The 19,443-nt window shown below is 48.0% G+C and overlaps 1 protein-coding gene across 5 annotated transcripts in view; it reads left to right on the plus strand.

Annotated features, from left to right (window-relative positions):
- Window positions 1-1,044: 1,044 nt before the first annotated feature.
- The window catches only part of LOC118385571 (electrogenic sodium bicarbonate cotransporter 4-like), a 34,403-nt gene continuing 16,004 nt past the window's right edge, over window positions 1,045-19,443 (plus strand). The window contains exons 1-13 of one of the 5 annotated variants that reach the window (XM_052521337.1): window positions 1,045-1,301; window positions 1,471-1,707; window positions 6,540-6,669; window positions 6,939-7,099; window positions 7,341-7,496; window positions 7,770-7,895; window positions 10,402-10,457; window positions 17,156-17,313; window positions 17,462-17,549; window positions 17,854-18,008; window positions 18,176-18,307; window positions 18,590-18,764; window positions 18,847-18,980. In XM_052521337.1, coding sequence (XP_052377297.1) covers window positions 1,238-1,301; window positions 1,471-1,707; window positions 6,540-6,669; window positions 6,939-7,099; window positions 7,341-7,496; window positions 7,770-7,895; window positions 10,402-10,457; window positions 17,156-17,313; window positions 17,462-17,549; window positions 17,854-18,008; window positions 18,176-18,307; window positions 18,590-18,764; window positions 18,847-18,980 — 1,772 coding nt within the window. In that variant the 5' untranslated portion in view covers window positions 1,045-1,237. Of the gene's footprint in view, window positions 1,302-1,470; window positions 1,708-2,579; window positions 3,268-6,539; window positions 6,670-6,938; window positions 7,100-7,340; window positions 7,497-7,769; window positions 7,896-10,401; window positions 10,458-17,155; window positions 17,314-17,461; window positions 17,550-17,853; window positions 18,009-18,175; window positions 18,308-18,589; window positions 18,765-18,846; window positions 18,981-19,443 lie in introns of those variants that run through there. The other 4 variants (XM_052521335.1, XM_052521336.1, XM_052521338.1 and 1 more) reach the window with 4 other exon arrangements.

A 19,443-nucleotide genomic window follows, 5' to 3' on the forward strand; every position in this document is an offset into this window, starting at 1 on the left:
GTGCCCTTGTTTGGGTGTAGGGCCTGATCAGAGCCTGGAGGTACTGAGGTGCCGTTCCCCTCACAGCTCCGTAGGCAAGCACCATGGTCTTGTAGCGGATGCGAGCTTCAACTGGAAGCCAGTGGAGAGAGCGGAGGAGCGGGGTGACGTGAGAGAACTTGGGAAGGTTGAACACCAGACGGGCTGCGGCGTTCTGGATGAGTTGTAGGGGTTTAATGGCACAGGCAGGGAGCCCAGTCAACAGCGAGTTGCAGTAATCAAGACGGGAGATGACAAGTGCCTGGATTAGGACCTGCGCCGCTTCCTGTGTGAGGCAGGGTCGTACTCTGCGGATGTTGTAGAGCATGAACCTACAGGAACGGGACACCGCCTTGATGTTAGTTGAGAACGTCAGGGTGTTGTCCAGGATCACGCCAAGGTTCTTAGCGCTCTGGGAGGAGGACACAATGGAGTTGTCAACCGTGATGGCGAGATCATGGAACGGGCAGTCCTTCCCCGGAGGAAGAGGAGCTCCGTCTTGCTGAGGTTCAGCTTGAGGTGGTGATCCATCATCCACACTGATATGTCTGCCAGACATGCAGAGATGCGATTCGCCACCTGGTCATCAGAAGGGGGAAAGGAGAAGATTAATTGTGTGTCGTCTGCATAGCAATGATAGGAGAGACCATGTGAGGTTATGACAGAGCCAAGTGACTTGGTGTATAGCGAGAATAAGAGAGGGCCTAGAACAGAGCCCTGGGGGACACCAGTGGTGAGAGCGCGTGGTGAGGAGACAGATTCTCGCCACGCCACCTGGTAGGAGCGACCTGTCAGGTAGGACGCAATCCAAGCGTGGGCCGCGCCGGAGATGCCCAACTCGGAGAGGGTGGAGAGGAGGATCTGATGGTTCACAGTAACGAAGGCAGCCGATAGGTCTACATCTTGCTGCTGTGATGGCACACTGTGGTATTTCACCCGAAAGATATAGGAGTTCATCAAAATTGGGTTTGTTATCAAATTCTTTGTGGGTCTGTGTAAAATGAGGGGTGTGTTTGTGTTTGTGAACAGAGCCCCAGGACCAGCTTGCTTAGGGGACTGTTCTCCACGTTCATCTCTCTGTAGATGATGGCTTGGTTATGGAAGGTTTGTGAATCGCTTCCTTTTAGGTGGTTGTAGAACTGAACGTCTCTCTTTCTTTCTTTCTTTCTTTCTTTCTTTCTTTCTTGCTTTCTTTCTAGCTTTCTTTCTTTCTTTCAGGATGGCACATGATTGGCAGGGAGGTAGAAGTAGGAGTCACCACCGATATGAAGAAGATGTTAAGGGTGAGTATGGCCACACACACGGTTGTTTAGTGTGTGCATTGTCCAACGTATGGAAGGAGCAGACGCGCATACGTTCAGTAAGTCAAGAAAAGGGTTCCGGGAAAGTTTTTGTGGATGTTAACCATCTCTCTGTCTCCTCCTTACTGTCTACTCTCTCTGTCTCTCTCAGAACCCCAGCCAGTGTATATTGGTGTTCCGGTAACACACGGTTACAGCAAAAGGAGACGCCGTAAACACCGCTCCCAGCGCGAACAAGAGAAACACCACACACACCGCGGCCAACACGCACACCATGAACACACACGTCACGAACACATACACCATGACAATCACCATGACTACCAGGAACACTACAAAGAGGAGGAGGAGCAGGAACAACATGACATATTTGACCCTGACTCCACAGGTGGGCACTCACGCGCACGCACACACACACAGACCTACACGTGCGGACACGCGCACTTTAAGTAGTACACACATGTGAGAAGTATATGACCAGCCACAGTTGTTGCTGTCTTGAGGAATGATCCCCTGTCATTTCCAGGCGTGTTTATAACTAGCAGCAGGGTTTGTGTGTGTGTGTGTGTGTGTGTGTGTGTGTGTGTGTGTGTGTGTGTGTGTGTGTGTGTGTGTGTGTGTGTGTGTGTGTGTGTGTGTGTGTGTGTGTGTGTGTGTGTGTGTGTGTGTGTGTGTGTGTGTGTGTGTGTGTGTGTGTGTGTAATGACTGTGTCAAAGCGTGGTTCCTGTTCCCGTGAAGACCAGCGTCTTGAAGCTGGTAAGCTGATTAGAGCTGAGGAACTCAAACCCTGGTATACCACTGGTCCTCTGTGTGTGTGTGTGTGTGTGTGTGTGTGTGTGTGTGTGTGTGTGTGTGTGTGTGTGTGTGTGTGTGTGTGCGCGTGCGTGCGTATGTGATCAAGGGGGTCCACTGCCCCAGTTCCACAGGAGAAATATGTCATGTCATTTTACTCATCAGAGTATAGATCCCCGGATGGACGGAGGCAAGGGGAAGAACCCGGACACAAAAGGGGAAGGAAGGGGCGTACAGCCAAAAGTGGAGTGAAGTTGATGTAGTTGTTGTGTGCACGCATGTGTGTCACAGGGTTAAGGGTACTTGAGGCTGCTGCGGTGGGTGTGTGTGCACAGGTGCATGTGTGTGTCCATGCATGTGTGTGTGTGTGTGTGTGTGTGTGTGTGTGTGTGTGTGTGTGTGTCAGGGGGTGGAGAGTGCTTCAGGGTGCTGTGGGGTGTGTTGGCCTCTTAAGCCTCTGGCCCTTCGCTGCTCTGGAGATTTCAGTGGATTTCTGCTTCAGATTAAAGCAGACCAAAACAACTCCACAGGAAAACAATTCCGGAGCTGGACGGAACACACAGAACAGTGTTCAGCCCTTTGGACCGCTGGGTTTCTGACTGACGACACACCATCCCACACACGGCAGAACGTGGCTCACTAAACAACTGAAGGCCTATTGGATAGAGAAAGGTGTTGAGGCAGAGTTGGCGCAAAGAGAAGAGCGTAAAGCTATAAGAAGAGGACGACAACAGAGCAAGGCGTTGAGAAGGGGAACGGGAGAGAGCAGGAAAGTTGTGGAGAGGAAGGAAAGAAGGAGTGTGTCCACTCTTCTCCTGGTTGTCCCGTCAGTGGAGGTCCAGCCTTGACTCCGGTATCTCTCGTTTTCTCCAGAACAAGCCAATTGTCAAACGGGAATACGGTGTCAGTGTCTCGTCTGGTACCGCGAGTCTCGTAGGTTGCTACCTCTCTGGGCTGGACGGACATTGACAGCAGCCTCCTGTAGTGTGTTGACCAATCAGCTGGTTGGGGATATCTCTCTCTCTGAGCTGCTGGGAGTACAGGTGTATACCGAAAGTCTCTGGTTGTGGTTCCAGTGGTTAGTCATGGAGGACTCTGGTTCCTCCATCACCTCCAGCATGGCCTCTCGCTGGACACTGCCTGGCTCACACACAGGTAAACAAACAAAAACAGGAAGAGAGGAGGGGAGGAGGTACAGAGAACAGGAAGAGAATGGAGGGGGGGGGGGAGGTACAGAGAACAGGAGGAGAATGGAGGGGGGGAGGAGGTACAGAGTACAGGAGGAGAATGGAGGGGGGGAGGAGGTACAGAGAACAGGAAGAGAATGGAGGGGAGGAGGTACAGAGAACAGGAGGAGAATGGAGGGGGGGTACAGAGAACAGGAAGAGAATGGAGGGGAGGAAGTACAGAGAACAGGAGGAGAATGGAGGGGGAGGTACAGAGAACAGGAGGAGAATGGAGGGGAGGAGGTACGGAGAACAGGAGGAGAATGGAGGGGAGGAGGTACGGAGAACAGGAAGAGAATGGAGGGGAGGAGGTACAGAGAACAGGAGGAGAATGGAGGGGAGGAGGTACAGAGAACAGGAAGAGAATGGAGGGGAAGAGGTACAGAGAACAGGAAGAGAATGGAGGGGAGGAGGTACAGAGAACAGGAAGAGAATGGAGGGGAGGAGGTACAGAGAACAGGAGGAGAATGGAGGGGGAGGTACAGAGAACAGGAGGAGAATGGAGGGGGGTACAGAGAACAGGAGGAGAATGGAGGGGAGGAGGTACAGAGAACAGGAAGAGAATGGAGGGGGGAGGTACAGAGAACAGGAGGAGAATGGAGGGGAGGAGGTACAGAGAACAGGAAGAGAATGGAGGGGAGGAGGTACAGAGAACAGGAAGAGAATGGAGGGGAGGAGGTACAGAGAACAGGAGGAGAATGGAGGGGAGGAGGCACAGAGAACAGGAGGAGAATGGAGGGGAGGAGATACAGAGAACAGGAGGAGAATGGAGGGGAGGAGGTACAGAGAACAGGAGGAGAATGGAGGGGAGGAGGTACAGAGAACAGGAAGAGAATGGAGGGGAGGAGGTACAGAGAACAGGAGGAGAATGGAGGGGAGGAGGCACAGAGAACAGGAGGAGAATGGAGGGGAGGAGGTACAGAGAACAGGAGGAGAATGGAGGGGAGGAGGCACAGAGAACAGGAGGAGAATGGAGGGGAGGAGGCACAGAGAACAGGAGGAGAATGGAGGGGAGGAGGTACAGAGAACAGGAGGAGAATGGAGGGGAGGAGGCACAGAGAACATGAAGAGAATGGAGGGGAGGAGATACAGAGAACAGGAGGAGAATGGAGGGGAGGAGGCACAGAGAACAGGAGGAGAATGGAGGGGAGGAGGCACAGAGAACAGGAGGAGAATGGAGGGGAGGAGGCACAGAGAACAGGAGGAGAATGGAGGGGAGGAGGCACAGAGAACAGGAGGAGAATGGAGGGGAGGAGGCACAGAGAACATGAAGAGAATGGAGGGGAGGAGATACAGAGAACAGGAGGAGAATGGAGGGGACAGCTCAATCTTAATATTTATTTGCTTTCTTATTGTAACAATGTAGTTTGTCTCATTGCTGTGTAGTAAGACTTGGTTGAGTCTTGGTTCTTATTTGGGTGTATTTCAGGGGTGACTTGTCAGGTGTATGGTCACCGTCGACCACGTTGGAACTGATTTCAATGAATGACGTTGAAAGACGACCTGCACGTAATAGGTGTCCGTCGCTGTCACATGGGCGTCGCCACTGTCACATGGGCGTCGCCACTGTCACATGGGCGTCGTCACTGTCACATGGGCGTCGTCACTGTCACATGGGTGTCGTCGCTGTCACATGGGCGTGGTCACTGTCACATGGGCGTCGTCGCTGTCACATGGGCGTCGTCGCTGTCACATGGGCGTCGTCGCTGTCACATGGGCGTCGTCGCTGTCACATGGGCGTCGTCGCTGTCACATGGGCGTCGTCACTGTCACATGGGCGTCGTCACTGTCACATGGGCGTCGTCACTGTCACATGGGCGTCGTCACTGTCACATGGGCGTCGTCGCTGTCACATGGGCGTCGTCACTGTCACATGGGCGTCGTCGCTGTCACATGGGCGTCGTCCCTGTCACATGGGCGTCGTCACTGTCACATGGGCGTGGCATTGGGAATGTCCTATTGAGGCCTGCATTTCTCAACCTCTAGTCTTTGGACCGGCACCGGTCCCCGGGATGTTACTGAGCGGTCCCTTCGGGTAGACTGAACATAGATTCAAACTATCACGCGAGAACTAATCTAAGGTGAAGAGCCATAGCACGGTGTCTGTTTTGTCTTTGACTGGAGTCTGAGGTCAAGAGCAGGCCACTCGCCTCAGTGCTCTCCGAAGGACCAGTCTGTCTCTGTCTGCCCTCTCTCTCTTTCTCCAATTCACTCTGTTCTTTTCTCCTCTCACTTCCTTCTTTGTGAACTATATTTGATTTTCACTTTGTTCTTAAATATGGGCCTCGAGGTCTGCATGTCTGTCCTCACCCACTGGGCATGGACGTCAATTCAACATCTATTCCACATTGGCTCCATGTCATTTTATTGAAATGACATGGAAACAACGCTGAGTCAAGCGGGCAGTAATCTCTTAGGAACAGGACCTTTCCATGTGTTCACGCTGGCTAACTCTTGACCCGTGCTGGGCAGTGCTCTTAGGCAGTGTGCTGTTTAGCTTAGCTACCCGGTGACGAGAGGAAGGTTATTCATTGGCTGTTACTCATGTACTGTATAGAGGGGTGCAGGGGGTATTTACCCACATTGACTGGGACTCTGTGACTCTGTGACTGACGGGGGGGGGGTTAAAGATTAGAGGTGTTGTTTTAGGTTAAGGGTCGAAGGGAACTCACACAGGATCAAAGTAAGCTACATTAGGACGCCCAGGAACGGAGCAACACACGCAAACCCACACACACACACACACACACACACACACACACACACACACACACACACACACACACACACACACACACACAGTGGTGTGATGGCAGTGTGATTAGAGCCCTGAGGCTAGGAGCATGTTAAGTTAATGAACTTTGATCCACCGCCAGGAGATTCTGAGAGTCCCGGGTTGGTCGTACTACAGTTTTTCCAGTCCTATTCAGTTACAGTTGCAGGCTGAACAATTCAAAAGGGTTCCTAATAGTTCCAAATTTGCAAAGAAATGAACACAGGCGTTCTTTTAAGACTCCTGCTAACCTGATGCCCTAGTTTAGTACACGTTCAGTACTGTCAATCAGCCGTACATCCTAGTGGAATATCTTATACAGTTCTCACACACACTGTTAGCAAATGTGTTTGATGCCTAGATACGTACGTGTTTTAATTCTATTTCTGCAGCTTGATATTTCCTCTCTCGTGAACTCCCTTTCCCAGTGTCCCCGGCGGCGGAGAGGCTGCGCTACATCCTGGGTGAAGATGACGACATGCCGACGCCCACTCTGTTTACGGAGATGGACACGCTGCAACACGATGGAGACGAGATGGAGTGGAAAGAGTCTGCTAGGTACACACACACACACACACACACACACACACACACCTCAACCATTTGTGTGTGTCCACCCTGGAGTGTGTGCCCTCATTAGTTTGAGATTGTAGGGGGCTTTAGTTGGGATTTAGGGGGAGGTGTTGGTAGGGAACCTGTAGATAGTTTCATTAGAAGAGTGTTAGCAGCAAAGCCCTACGGTAGTGTCACGGAGCTGGGGTCGGTCCACCCTGCCTTAATAACCAGACATCGAAAGGCTTCATGGGGCTTCTCTCCTTCCTCTCCAGGTGGGTGAAGTTTGAGGAGAAGGTGGAGGAGGGAGGAGAGAGGTGGAGTAAGCCCCATGTGTCCACCCTGACCCTCCACAGTCTGTTTGAGCTGAGGACCTGCATCCAGACTGGCAGTGTACTGCTGGATCTGGAGGGATACTCGCTGCCACAGATAGTGTGTGAGTGTGTATGTGTGACCCAGACCATGGCCCATTCCCAAATCAAGCCCTAGTCGTCCCTATGCCCTGTGCACTTCTGGAGACTCAAACGATTTTTATAGGTGTAAGCAATATGGTTCAAATCCATCTTGCCCTCTGATTGGCCCGTTGGAAGTGCATAAGGAAGTGGACAGGGGCTATGGGTCGACTTGGGATTGAGCACAACTGACTCTTGAACTCTCACCCTGACCTCTGACCCCAGATGACATCGTGGACCGCCAGGTGGCAGACGGTCTGATTGGTCCAGAACTGAGGGAGAAGGTCAGCTTTGTGTTGCTACGGAAACATCGCCACCAGCATAAGAAACCCATCCACCTCTCGCTAGCCGACATGGGCAAATCAAACAATTCCCCCACCAGTGAGTGTGTGTGTGTGCTGTGTTGTGTTCTCTTGTTGATTTTCATCTTTGTCGTAGTATCATGCTGATTTGACTCATACAGCAATAACATTTTCTCTCTCCTCTTTTCACAAACTGCCTCACCGTCTCTCCTCTGTTTACTCTCTTCTCATTCCCCTCCACCTTTTTCTCCTCTTCTCTCTCATTCTCCCCCTCCGGTGTCTCCCCCCCCCCCCTTTTTCTCTCTCCCCCTCTCCTCCCTCCCTCTGTCTCTCTCTCTCACTCTCTGTCTAGGCCGTAGTCCCCAGTCTGTTCATAATGTCAGTCGTAGTAACGTCAGTCGCTTTCCTAGTTCAGCCTCTGGCCTCCATCACTCCACAGAGGACTTACGAGCCAAGTCAGGCAGCCTTGGCCGCCTGCGTGAGTCTACACGCACGCACATACTCAAGCGCACAGACACAGAGACACGCTCGCACGCTTGCGCGTGTACGGACACCCTCAAGTGCACAGGCACACACACACTCAACGCATAGACACACGTGTATACATGCAAACTAATATTCTTTCACCTTCTTTCCTGTCTCTGACGGCTAACCTCATAGAGACATGTGTTTGTAATTCACATATCTAACCTCATAGAGACATGTGTTTGTAATTCACATATCTAACCTCATAGAGACGTGTGTTTTTAATTCACATATCTAACCTCATAACCTCATAGAGACGTGTGTTTGTAATTCACATATCTAACCTCATAACCTCATAGAGACATGTGTTTGTAATTCAATATCTAACCTCATAACCTCATAGAGACGTGTGTTTGTAATTCACAACCTATCTAACCTCATAACCTCATAGAGACGTGTGTTTGTAATTCACATATCTAACCTCATAACCTCTAACCTCATAGAGAGACATGTGTTTGTAATTCAGAGACGTGTGTTTGTAATATAGAGACATGTGTTTGTACTTCACTATATAACCTCATAACCTCATAGAGACATGTGTTTGTAATTCACATATCCTCAACCTCATAGAGACATGTGTTTGTAATTCACATATCTATAACCTCATAGAGACATGTGTTTGTAATTATAACATATCTAACCTCATAACCTCATAGAGACGTGTGTTTGTAATTCACATATCTAACCTCATAACCTCATAGAGACATGTGTTTGTAATTATAACATATCTAACCTCATAACCTCATAGAGACGTGTGTTTGTAATTATAACATATCTAACCTCAACCTCATAGAGATGTGTGTTTGTAATTCACATATCTAACCTCATAACCTCATAGAGACATGTGTTTGTAATTATAACATATCTAACCTCATCGTGTTGTAATTCACATATCTAACCTCATAGTGTTTGTTAACATCATAGAGACGTGTGTTTGTAATTATAACATATCTAACCTCATAACCTCATAGAGACGTGTGTTTGTAATTATAACATATCTAACCTCGTAACCTCATAGAGACGTGTGTTTGTAATTATAACATATCTAACCTCATAGAGACGTGTGTTTTTAATTCACATATCTAACCTCATAACCTCATAGAGACATGTGTTTGTAATTCACATATCTAACCTCATAGAGACGTGTGTTTGTAATTCACATATCTAACCTCATAGAGACGTGTGTTTGTAATTATAACATATCTAACCTCATAACCTCATAGAGACGTGTGTTTGTAATTATAACATATCTAACCTCATAGAGACGTGTGTTTGTAATTCACATATCTAACCTCATAGAGACGTGTGTTTTTAATTCACATATCTAACCTCATAACCTCATAGAGACGTGTGTTTGTAATTATAACATATCTAACCTCATAACCTCATAGAGACGTGTGTTTGTAATTATAACATATCTAACCTCATAACCTCATAGAGACGTGTGTTTGTAATTATAACATATCTAACCTCATAGAGACGTGTGTTTGTAATTATAACATATCTAACCTCATAGAGACGTGTGTTTGTAATTCACATATCTAACCTCATAGAGACGTGTGTTTGTAATTCACATATCTAACCTCATAGAGACGTGTGTTTGTAATTCACATATCTAACCTCATAGAGACGTGTGTTTGTAATTATAACATATCTAACCTCATAGAGACGTGTGTTTGTAATTCACATATCTAACCTCATAGAGACGTGTGTTTGTAATTCACATATCTAACCTCATAGAGACGTGTGTTTGTAATTCACATATCTAACCTCATAGAGACATGTGTTTGTAATTAACATATCTAACCTCATAGAGACGTGTGTTTGTAATTATAACATATCTAACCTCATAGAGACGTGTGTTTGTAATTCACATATCTAACCTCATAGAGATGTGTGTGTGATTTCAGTGTGCTAGTTTTTGGTCACACTGTATTTTGGAGAGCTCCTAATACACAGTAGTCTCTTGAGCCAGACAGCTTACTAAATACACAGTGGGTCCATTTTTGTGTGTGTGTGGGGGGGTGTATGTTCCGGTTCTTTCTCTGCTAATTAATTTGTCCCTAAATCATAAATCAGCTTTTGGGGGGGAATGATCCATTAGATGTAATCGGCCGTTGAAACAATCAGGCGAGCTCTGCTCACACACCCCCAAGCCATCTACAGTGCCACAGAAAGATGCATTCACACTATACCTATAGCTGGTATTTGCCTATAAAGATGGGTTGGAGAGTACTGCTGCAACTTTCAAAATGAAAAATGACACTACACAAACTCTCGACCGGTGAATACGCTGAGGAGACTAACTTCACGTTTGGGTTAACTCAGACTGCCACCCACCGAAGTCAATCATTGGTGTCAATAGGGGAATCGTGTGAGCATACTATTGTGCATGCGAGTTTGTGCGGAGTGCAATAGAAAGTGGTGTGTGTCTACTTGTTTTTCATATGATGTTTCAGATCCCGCGCAAAGCCGAAGCATGAACGACATTTCAGACAAGCCAAGCACAGACCAGGTAACTCCAAAGATCATTGTTCTGTGTGTGTGTGTGTGTGTGTGTGTGTGTGTGTGTGTGTGTGTGTGTGTGTGTGTGTGTGTGTGTGTGTGTGTGTGTGTGTGTGTGTGTGTGTGTGTGTGTGTGTGTGTGTGTGTGTGTGTGTGTGTGTGTGTGTGTGTGTGTGTGTGTGTGTGTATATGATGATGGAAAAGTTATTACATTGCATAACCCTAAGCTCCTGTTGTTCGTCTCGGCTTAATTGTTTGGGTGCGTCCACCCGTCAAAAATGAGAGGGAGAGAGAGAGAGAGAGAGAGAGAGAGAGAGAGAGAGAGAGAGAGAGAGAGCAGGATAAAGAATAGTACTGTTCTCATGGGAGTCACTTGCCTTTCCTTTCGACGTGGGCCAAAGGACAGATTTGGGTATTATTGTTTAGCTGTGGATGGAGATGGTGTGTGTGTGTGAGGGGCACGCTGAGAATGTGTAGGGGATCAATGCCCACCCTGACAGAGTTCGGGGGACTTCAAAGCCACACACATACAGTACACCATCTGAGTCCACTTGAATGATTTACTCCCTCATTCAGTGGCTTGATGACCAGTATTGGGGGAGTAACAGATTACAACAAAAAAACGGTCAATGTGATCCGTTACGTTACCAGCACAAATATTGTAATCGGATTATAAATACTTTTGAGGATTACTTTTACTTCCCAAAGGATGTTTGAGCGGGAAGAACATCTCCGACACCTTTTCTGGTTTCTCAATGACATTCAGATCAGCATTGAAAGAAAGTGCAAGTTTAAGTTTGCCGCCAACCTCCTGTGTATTGTAGATGTGTTGTAGTTGTGGGTAATCATGTGTAATGTTTCAAACCAGCAGTCCAGCAACTGTATGTAAATGGCTTTAATATTTATTACTGGACCACAGGAAGAGCAGCAGCTTCTGGGGATCCATAATAAACAGAAATAATCAAATACAAAACACTGACCCACCCCATGAGAACCCAAAATATAAGCTTGTTTTTCTCCAATGTTTGTAAACATTGCCAATCCCATTGCTGGGATTTTTGACCAAAACAGAGGCGGGGTGCCGGCTTTGTTATTGATGGAACTGTGGAGCTGCAAATGATCTAGATATCAAAAGTGTCACCAACAAAAAGGTAAACAACAGGCCGATAGCAAATGGCATTCATTTTTCATATGTAAATATAACTTTTCAGTAGTGCTCAAAGCATGCCATTCCATGAGCGCAGCATTTATATTTCAACTCAAATCAATGATCCCAATCAGTCCTCCATGACAACACAATCATAAACAACAGAGTAGGGCTGGCTAATAAGTCCTTAGTTCTGGGGTTAATCTTCAGTAAAACAATATGGCTAATCTATACTTCCAAGTCATATTCGTGAAGATCAAGGTGTATTAAATGGAATGACTGGAATTCTGACAGACTTTGGATTTGAATATAACGATATAACCCAATCGTATTATTATCTGTAGTAGAAAGTGATGGGTTAGACGAAGCCTACAAAACCAACCTATAAAGGAAAATGCAATATCCATTCATGGCAAGTTAGGTGAACTGATTTATCCTGGAATAGATTGGTTGTCAATAAATATGTGGAACTCAACATCCGCTGACAGAATATCCCACACACACCAATGACCAAGCAGCGTGCTACGATGGGGAAAATAAGTTGGACCTGGGAAGAAATAATGGAAGGACAGGAGATCCTTCCTTGGCAGGAGTCACAGAGGACGCAAGGAGGACAGCCACGACGGCGAGATTCGTGGCCGCAAAGAAAGCCCAAAAAAACAGCCTGAAAATATTTTTGGGGGTGACAAGGGGTGGTCGGTGGAGCCGAGGAGTGAACCAGAGCCAGTCTGGGAGAAGAGGGAGAAACTGGAGGCGAGTGAACGGAGAGAGTCAGAGACCGTCAGTGAGTGGATGGAGATATTGGAGGAGAAAGAACGGAGAGAGTTGTTGAGTTGGTGGAGGACGACATTTGCATGACATTTGCCCTAAGGAGCATGTTATCAGTTGAATGCCACCTGAGTCAGCTCTCCGTACTCGTCCTGAGGAGCGGGCTATCAGTCTGGTAAAATCTGTGCCGGCTCCACGCACCAGGTCTCCAGTACGCCTTCCCCAGCCCTGTACATCCTGTGCCAGCTCTCCAAACTAGCCTTGAGGAGCGTGTCATTGTCCGGTATCATTTATGCCGGATATATATGCACCAGGTCCCCAGTGCGCCTTCACAGCCCAGTACATCCTGTTCCAGCTCCTCGCACTTGCCGTGTGAAGTGTGTCATCGAACCGGTACAATTGATGCCAGCTCTACGCACCAGGTCTCCAGTACGCCTCCACAGCCAAGTACGTCCTGTGCCAGCTCCACGCACTAGGCATTCAGTACACCTCCACAGCCCAGTACGTCCTGTGCCAGCTCCACGCACTAGGCATTCAGTACACCTCCACAGCCCAGTACGTCCTGTGCCTGCTCCACGCACTAGGCCTTCAGTACGCCTCCACAGCCCAGTACATCCTGTGCCAGCTCCACGCACTAGGCATTCAGTACACCTCCACAGCCCAGTACGTCCTGTGCCTGCTCCACGCACTAGGCATTCAGTACACCTCCACAGCCCAGTACGTCCTGTGCCTGCTCCACGCACTAGGCATTCAGTACACCTCCACAGCCCAGTACGTCCTGTGCCAGCTCCACGCACTAGGCATTCAGTACACCTCCACAGCCCAGTACGTCCTGTGCCTGCTCCACGCACTAGGCCTTCAGTACGCCTCCACAGCCCAGTACGTCCTGTGCCAGCTCCACGCACTAGGCATTCAGTACACCTCCACAGCCCAGTACGTCCTGTGCCAGCTCCACGCACTAGGCCTTCAGTGCGCCTTCCCAGTTCGGTAAATCCTGTGCCAGCTCCACGCACTAGGCCTTCAGTGCGCCTTCCCAGTCCGGTACATCCTGTGCCTGCTCCTCACACTCGCCCTGAAGAGCATGTCACCAGTCCGGTGCCAACTGTGTCTCCTCCTCGCACTTGCCCTAAAGTTCGTGTCACCAGCCCGGTACCACCTGTGCCGGCTCCACGCATCAGGCCTCCAGTGCACCTCCTGTCCTGTGCCAGTTCCACGCACTCGCTCTGAAGTGTGTGTCACTAGTCCAGTGACACCTGTACCGGCTCCACGCATCAGGCCTCCAGTGCGTATTTACAGTCCAGAGCCGCCAGTGAGGGTTCAGTCCAGAGCCTCCGGCGATGGTTCACAGTCCAGAGCTTCCAGCGATGGTCCACAGTCCAGAGCTTCCGGCGACGGTTCCCAGTCCAGAGCTTCCGGCGACAGTTCCCAGTCCAGAGCTTCCGCCGATGGTTCAGTCCAGAGCTTCCGGCGACGGTTCCCAGTCCAGAGCTTCCGGCGACGGTTCCCAGTCCAGAGCCTCCGGCGATGATTCCCAGTCCAGAGCTTCCGGCGACGGTTCCCAGTCCAGAGCTTCCGGCGACGGTCCACAGTCCGGAACCTCCTGCGACGGTCCACGGACCGGAACCTCCTGCGACGGTCCACGGTCCGGAACCTCCTGCGACGGTCCACGGTCCGGAATCTCCTGCGACGGTCCACGGTCACGCCCTTGTTTCTCTATGGTGTAGTAGGTCAGGGCGTGACTGGGGGTATTCTTGTTTATTATTTCTATGTGGTGTTCTAGTTTATTTTTCTATGTTGGTGATTTGTATGATTCCCAAATAGAGGCAGCTGGTAATCGTTGTCTCTAATTGGGGATCATGTTTAGGTAGCATTTTTCCCACCTGTGTTTGTGGGATATTGTTTTGTGCATGTGCACCACGTAGTCACGTTTCGTTGTTAGTTTATTGATTTATTTGTTTTGTTCTTGCTAAGTTTCACTTTATAATAAATATGAGGAACTCAACATCCGCTGCTCCTTGGTCCGTCTCTCCTCACCTACGTGACATTGGTAATATTCATTTCTGTCTTCTAATGCATGTTAACGGGAAAGTAATCTAAAAGTAACTGAAAACAATTCAAAGGTTACATTACTGATTACAACTGAACTATACTGAACAAAAATATAAACGCAACATGCAACAATTTTATCAATTTGTACTATGAGTTAAAACTATGAGTTTTACTATGAGTTACAGTTCATATAAGGAAATCAGTCAAATGAAATAAATTAATTAGGCCCTGATCTATGGATTTCACATGACTGGGCAGGGGCACAGCCATGGTTGGGACTTGGAGAGCATAGGCCCGCCCACTTGGGAGCCAGGCCCATCCACTGGGGAGCCAGGTCTAGCTAATCAGAATGAGTTTTTCCCCACAAAAGGGCTTTATTACAAACAGTCCTCAGTTTCATCAGCTGTCCGGGTGGCTGGTCTCAGACGATCCAGCAGGTGAAGAAGCCGGATGTGGAGATTCTGGGCTAGCAAGGAAACATAAGGTCTGCGGTTGTGAGGCCGGTTGTACATACTGCCAAATTCTCTAAAACAACATTGGAGATGTTAGACTTGCCAATTGCAGTCAGCATGCCAATTGCACGCTCTCTCAACTTGAGACATCTGTGGCATTGTGTTGTGTGACAAAACTGCACATTTTAGAGAGGCCTTTTATTGTCCCCAGCACAAGGTGCACCTGTGTGATGATCATGCTGTTTAATCAGATTCTTGATATGACACACTTGTCAGGTGGATGGATTATCTTGGCAAAGGAAAAATGCTCCCTATCACTACTAGGGATGTAAACGAATTTGCCCACACAATTTGAGAGAAATAAGCTTTTTGTGAGTATGTAAAATTAATGGGATCTTTTATTTCAGCTCATGGAACATGGGACCAACACTTTACATGTTGCATTTTACATTTTTGTTCAGTATAGTAACTGTAACAGATTACATTTAGAAAGTAACTTAGCTAGCCCCGTTAACTTTGAACTGCCTGCCACACACACACACAAACACACATCCATGTCCTCATACTCAAACTTCTGTACATGTAGGAGCTTTGACAGCCCGGCTTTAACCAGCACCTGACTAGGTCACAGAGAGAGAAAGGGGGAGGTATTCCTTGAAGTAGACTGTTATACTGAATAGGGGTATTGTTGACGTCATGTTCGAGGCAGTAAATTACGACCAGAGAACACTCTTAGCAAGAAGGATTCCAAAAGGGTTCTTCGGCAATCCCTATAACCCTTTGAATAACCCTTTTTGGGTTCCATGTAGAACCCTCTGTGAAAAGGGTTCCACCCAAATGGGTTCTACCTGTAACCCAAAATGGTTATTCAAAGGGTTCTCAAGTGGGGACAGCTGAAGAAGCCTTTTAGGCACTAGATAGAACCTTCTTTTCTAAACGTTTGTAGGTCACAGAGACCGAGAGATGGGGAGGGAGAGACGTAGAGAGAGAGAGGGGTTAGAGGTGGGGAGAGATGTATAGCAAGAGAGAGCGAGGGGGTAGAGAGAGGGGATAGAGGTAGAGAGAGGGGAGAGAGAGATATAGAGAGAGGCAAGATAGTGAGTTGACTCTGAAAGTTACACTAAAAGATTGGCAGGTGATTTTGACCTAAGCACCAACCACTCCACCAACCACTCCACTTCCACGTGCTACTGGGAGGTAGGAGCGAGGTACGTTTACCGCATTGAGAGTTGAGCTTTGTGTGATTTTTGTATCAGTAAAGTATGCAGCCGTATTGATTGGCCAATGGAGTGTGTGTGTGTGTGTGTGTGTGTGTGTGTGTGTGTGTGTGTGTGTGTGTGTGTGTGTGTGTGTGTGTGTGTGTGTGTGTGTGTGTGTGTGTGTGTGTGTGTGTGTGTGTGTGTGTGTGTGTGTGTGCCTCGTGTCCTATGCAGTGAGTGATCAGCTATCGGTTAGATATCAACACTGACATAATAATGACAGAACTTCAGCCACTCAGCCGTATGACATTACAGTAAAACACGCCTTTACATTTTAAATGCTGTTCCTACGTGCTTTATTCGTGCACTATAATAGACATTATTTTGGATACAAATAGCCTTCAGTGGGTTATTGAAATGCCCCATAATTCAATTCGCAATGATTGTACATCAGCTAAGAAAAGTCTGCCAAAACTTAAAACCGACATCAACATGAAGAAGTCAACATACAAGTGTAAATAAAAACAAACGTGAATAAGTTATGAATTGTGCTACTTAACGCCCATGACAGCGCAAACACGTCTCGTAAATGTAAATGTTTTTGTTTGGTTAGCATTTGGAAACGTTGGCTAGCGCATTCCAACTTTCCCTGACATCACACTTGTAGTTTTTGATTTACCTGATATCATCGGATGGCTGGCATTCGATGTCAGCAGATGCCTTCTCTTCTAGCCAAGATATGAAATGCAATCATAATTGACTGTAGCGCATATAAACCACATACAACAGATACCGGTGGTTCCGTGATGACTGAAAACACAACCGTGGGACGAACGAGTGACAAATTTCCGGGCAAGGGCGGTCCATTTTAAAATGAATTCTTCCTTTGCCCTGCAAGTGTCAACTCATCATAAGTCATGACGCGTCATCAGAAGTGTCCACTTAATTTGAGACCTGAGGGGAGAGCGCGTGTCTTTTACGTGTTTGGAATGCAGCCCTGGTTTCTCTTTGGTCTCTAAATACATCTCTCATGTTCCTCTGCCACCTCTCTCTCCATTTTCTCTCTCTCTCATCCTGCTTCCTACCCCCCTAGATGAAAAACAAGTTCATGAAGAAGATACCTCGTGATGCAGAGGCGTCCAACGTTCTGATTGGAGAAGTGGACTTCCTGGATAAACCATTTGTAGCTTTCGTACGTCTGGCCCAGGCTACCACACTGGGAGGCCTGACCGAGGTCCCCGTACCTACCAGGTGTGTGTGTGTGTGTGTGTGTGTGTGTGTGTGTGTGTGTGTGTGTGTGTGTGTGTGTGTGTGTGTGTGTGTGTGTGTGTGTGTGTGTGTGTGTGTGTGTGTGTGTCCTGCTGCTCTACAGCTGTGTTAACCCCGTGTCTCCTGGCAGGTTTCTGTTTGTCTTGCTGGGTCCTCATGGCAAAGGCAAGTCCTACAACGAGATTGGCCGAGCTATCGCCACGCTCATGGTGGATGACGTAAGAATGAGCAAAAAACAAACAATGAGGGACAAACGTTTTTATTGATTGTTGTCATTTATAAAAAAATTAAAAAAATATAACCTCAAGATATTCAGTGGATATGTTACCTTACGCACTCAGTCAGTATGCACTCAGACAGGGCTCTGCAGTTCAACTCTGTCCTCTTTATTTTACACACACACACACACACACACACACACACACACACACACACACACACACACACACACACACACACACACACACACACACACACACAATCATGTGCCGTGTATAACAGTGTGCTCTGCTGCCCTGTCAGTTGTTCAGTGACGTTGCGTATAAAGCCCGGGACCGGGACGACCTGATCGCGGGGATTGATGAGTTTCTGGATGAGGTCATCGTTCTGCCCCCAGGGGAGTGGGACCCCAAAATACGCATTGAGCCCCCCAAGAAGGTCCCCTCTGCTGACATGAGGTATAAACTGTATGTATTTAGTGACTGACTGATCAATTGAAACTTTGAATTAAGTTTAGTTTATTTGGATCCCTGTTAGATGTCGTATAAGCAGCAGCTATTCTTCCTGGGTTAGTTCGTCTGTTAGTTAGTCCAAACTCAACACTGAACCCCCCAAAACCAAAAAGGAAGTCAGTGCTGAACCTGAATGAGCTAGGCCAGGTGAACGGGACCGGGACAGCTGGGGGGCCAGGAGGAGGAGAGGACGAGGAGATGCCCATCCCCCACGAACTGGGAGAGGAACTGCAATTCACTGGCAGGTATGGGAGTGCTGGGAGGTTTCCTTTCCTATAATTGTATCTCCAGAACCCCAAAGCAACATGCAGGCACTCTGGCATCACAATTGTCATTTGAAACCAATAAAAAACATTTTAAGCAGGGGCCAATAGAACTAGTGCTTACCTGTGTGTGTGTGTGTGTGTGTGTGTGTGTGTGTGTGTGTGTGTGTGTGTGTGTGTGTGTGTGTGTGTGTGTGTGTGTGTGTGTGTGTGTGTGTGTGTGTGTGTGTGTGTGTGTGTGTGTGTGTGTGTGTGTGTGTCCAGGTTCTGTGGAGGCCTGTGGCTGGACATTAAGAGGAAGGTTCCGTGGATCCTTAGTGATTTCTCCCAGGGCTTTCACATCCAGTCCATCTCTGCTGTTCTGTTCATCTACCTGGGCTGCATCACCAACGCCATCACCTTCGGAGGCCTGCTGGGAGACGCCACTGACAACTACCAGGTACACACACACACACACTTACACGCCAACATGCGTAAGTTACACACCGGTCTCAACTCCTCCCCCTCTCTCCCTGTGGCAGGGTGTGATGGAGAGTTTCCTGGGTACAGCGTTAGCAGGGACAGTGTTCTGTCTGTTAGGAGGTCAGCCTCTCATCATTCTCAGTTCTACTGGACCCATCCTCATCTTCGAGAAACTGCTCTACGAGTTCTGCAAGTGAGCCACACACACACACACACACACACACACACACACACACACACACACACACACACACACACACACACACACACACACACACACACACACACACACACACACACACAGGCTGTGTATCTGTCTGATCCTTCTTTTGTGTACTTAGTTTGTTTCTTCTGACGCTGGTGCGAATGTGTGTCCCAGGTCGAACACTATAGACTAAATATCTTAACAAAATACTCTCGTCTTAGTGTGCCAGAGCGCAGAAAAAAAATGATGAATTTTTGAATGATCAACACACCTGTTGAATATGTTCGGTGTTGGTAAACATCAGCAACAAAGCGTAATTCAATTGTTGCCAGCAGCAGTTATATTCACCAACGCTCTGGATAACATGAAAACTACATAACCAGCTCTGCTAGGGTGAGTAAAATGGTCAGTGTGGGGTGTTCTCTCAGTATGTGTCTGGAAGTAGCTAGCC

The sequence above is a fragment of the Oncorhynchus keta genome, chromosome 6 (assembly GCF_023373465.1).
Source record: "Oncorhynchus keta strain PuntledgeMale-10-30-2019 chromosome 6, Oket_V2, whole genome shotgun sequence".
NCBI classification, from domain to species: Eukaryota; Metazoa; Chordata; class Actinopteri; order Salmoniformes; family Salmonidae; genus Oncorhynchus; species Oncorhynchus keta.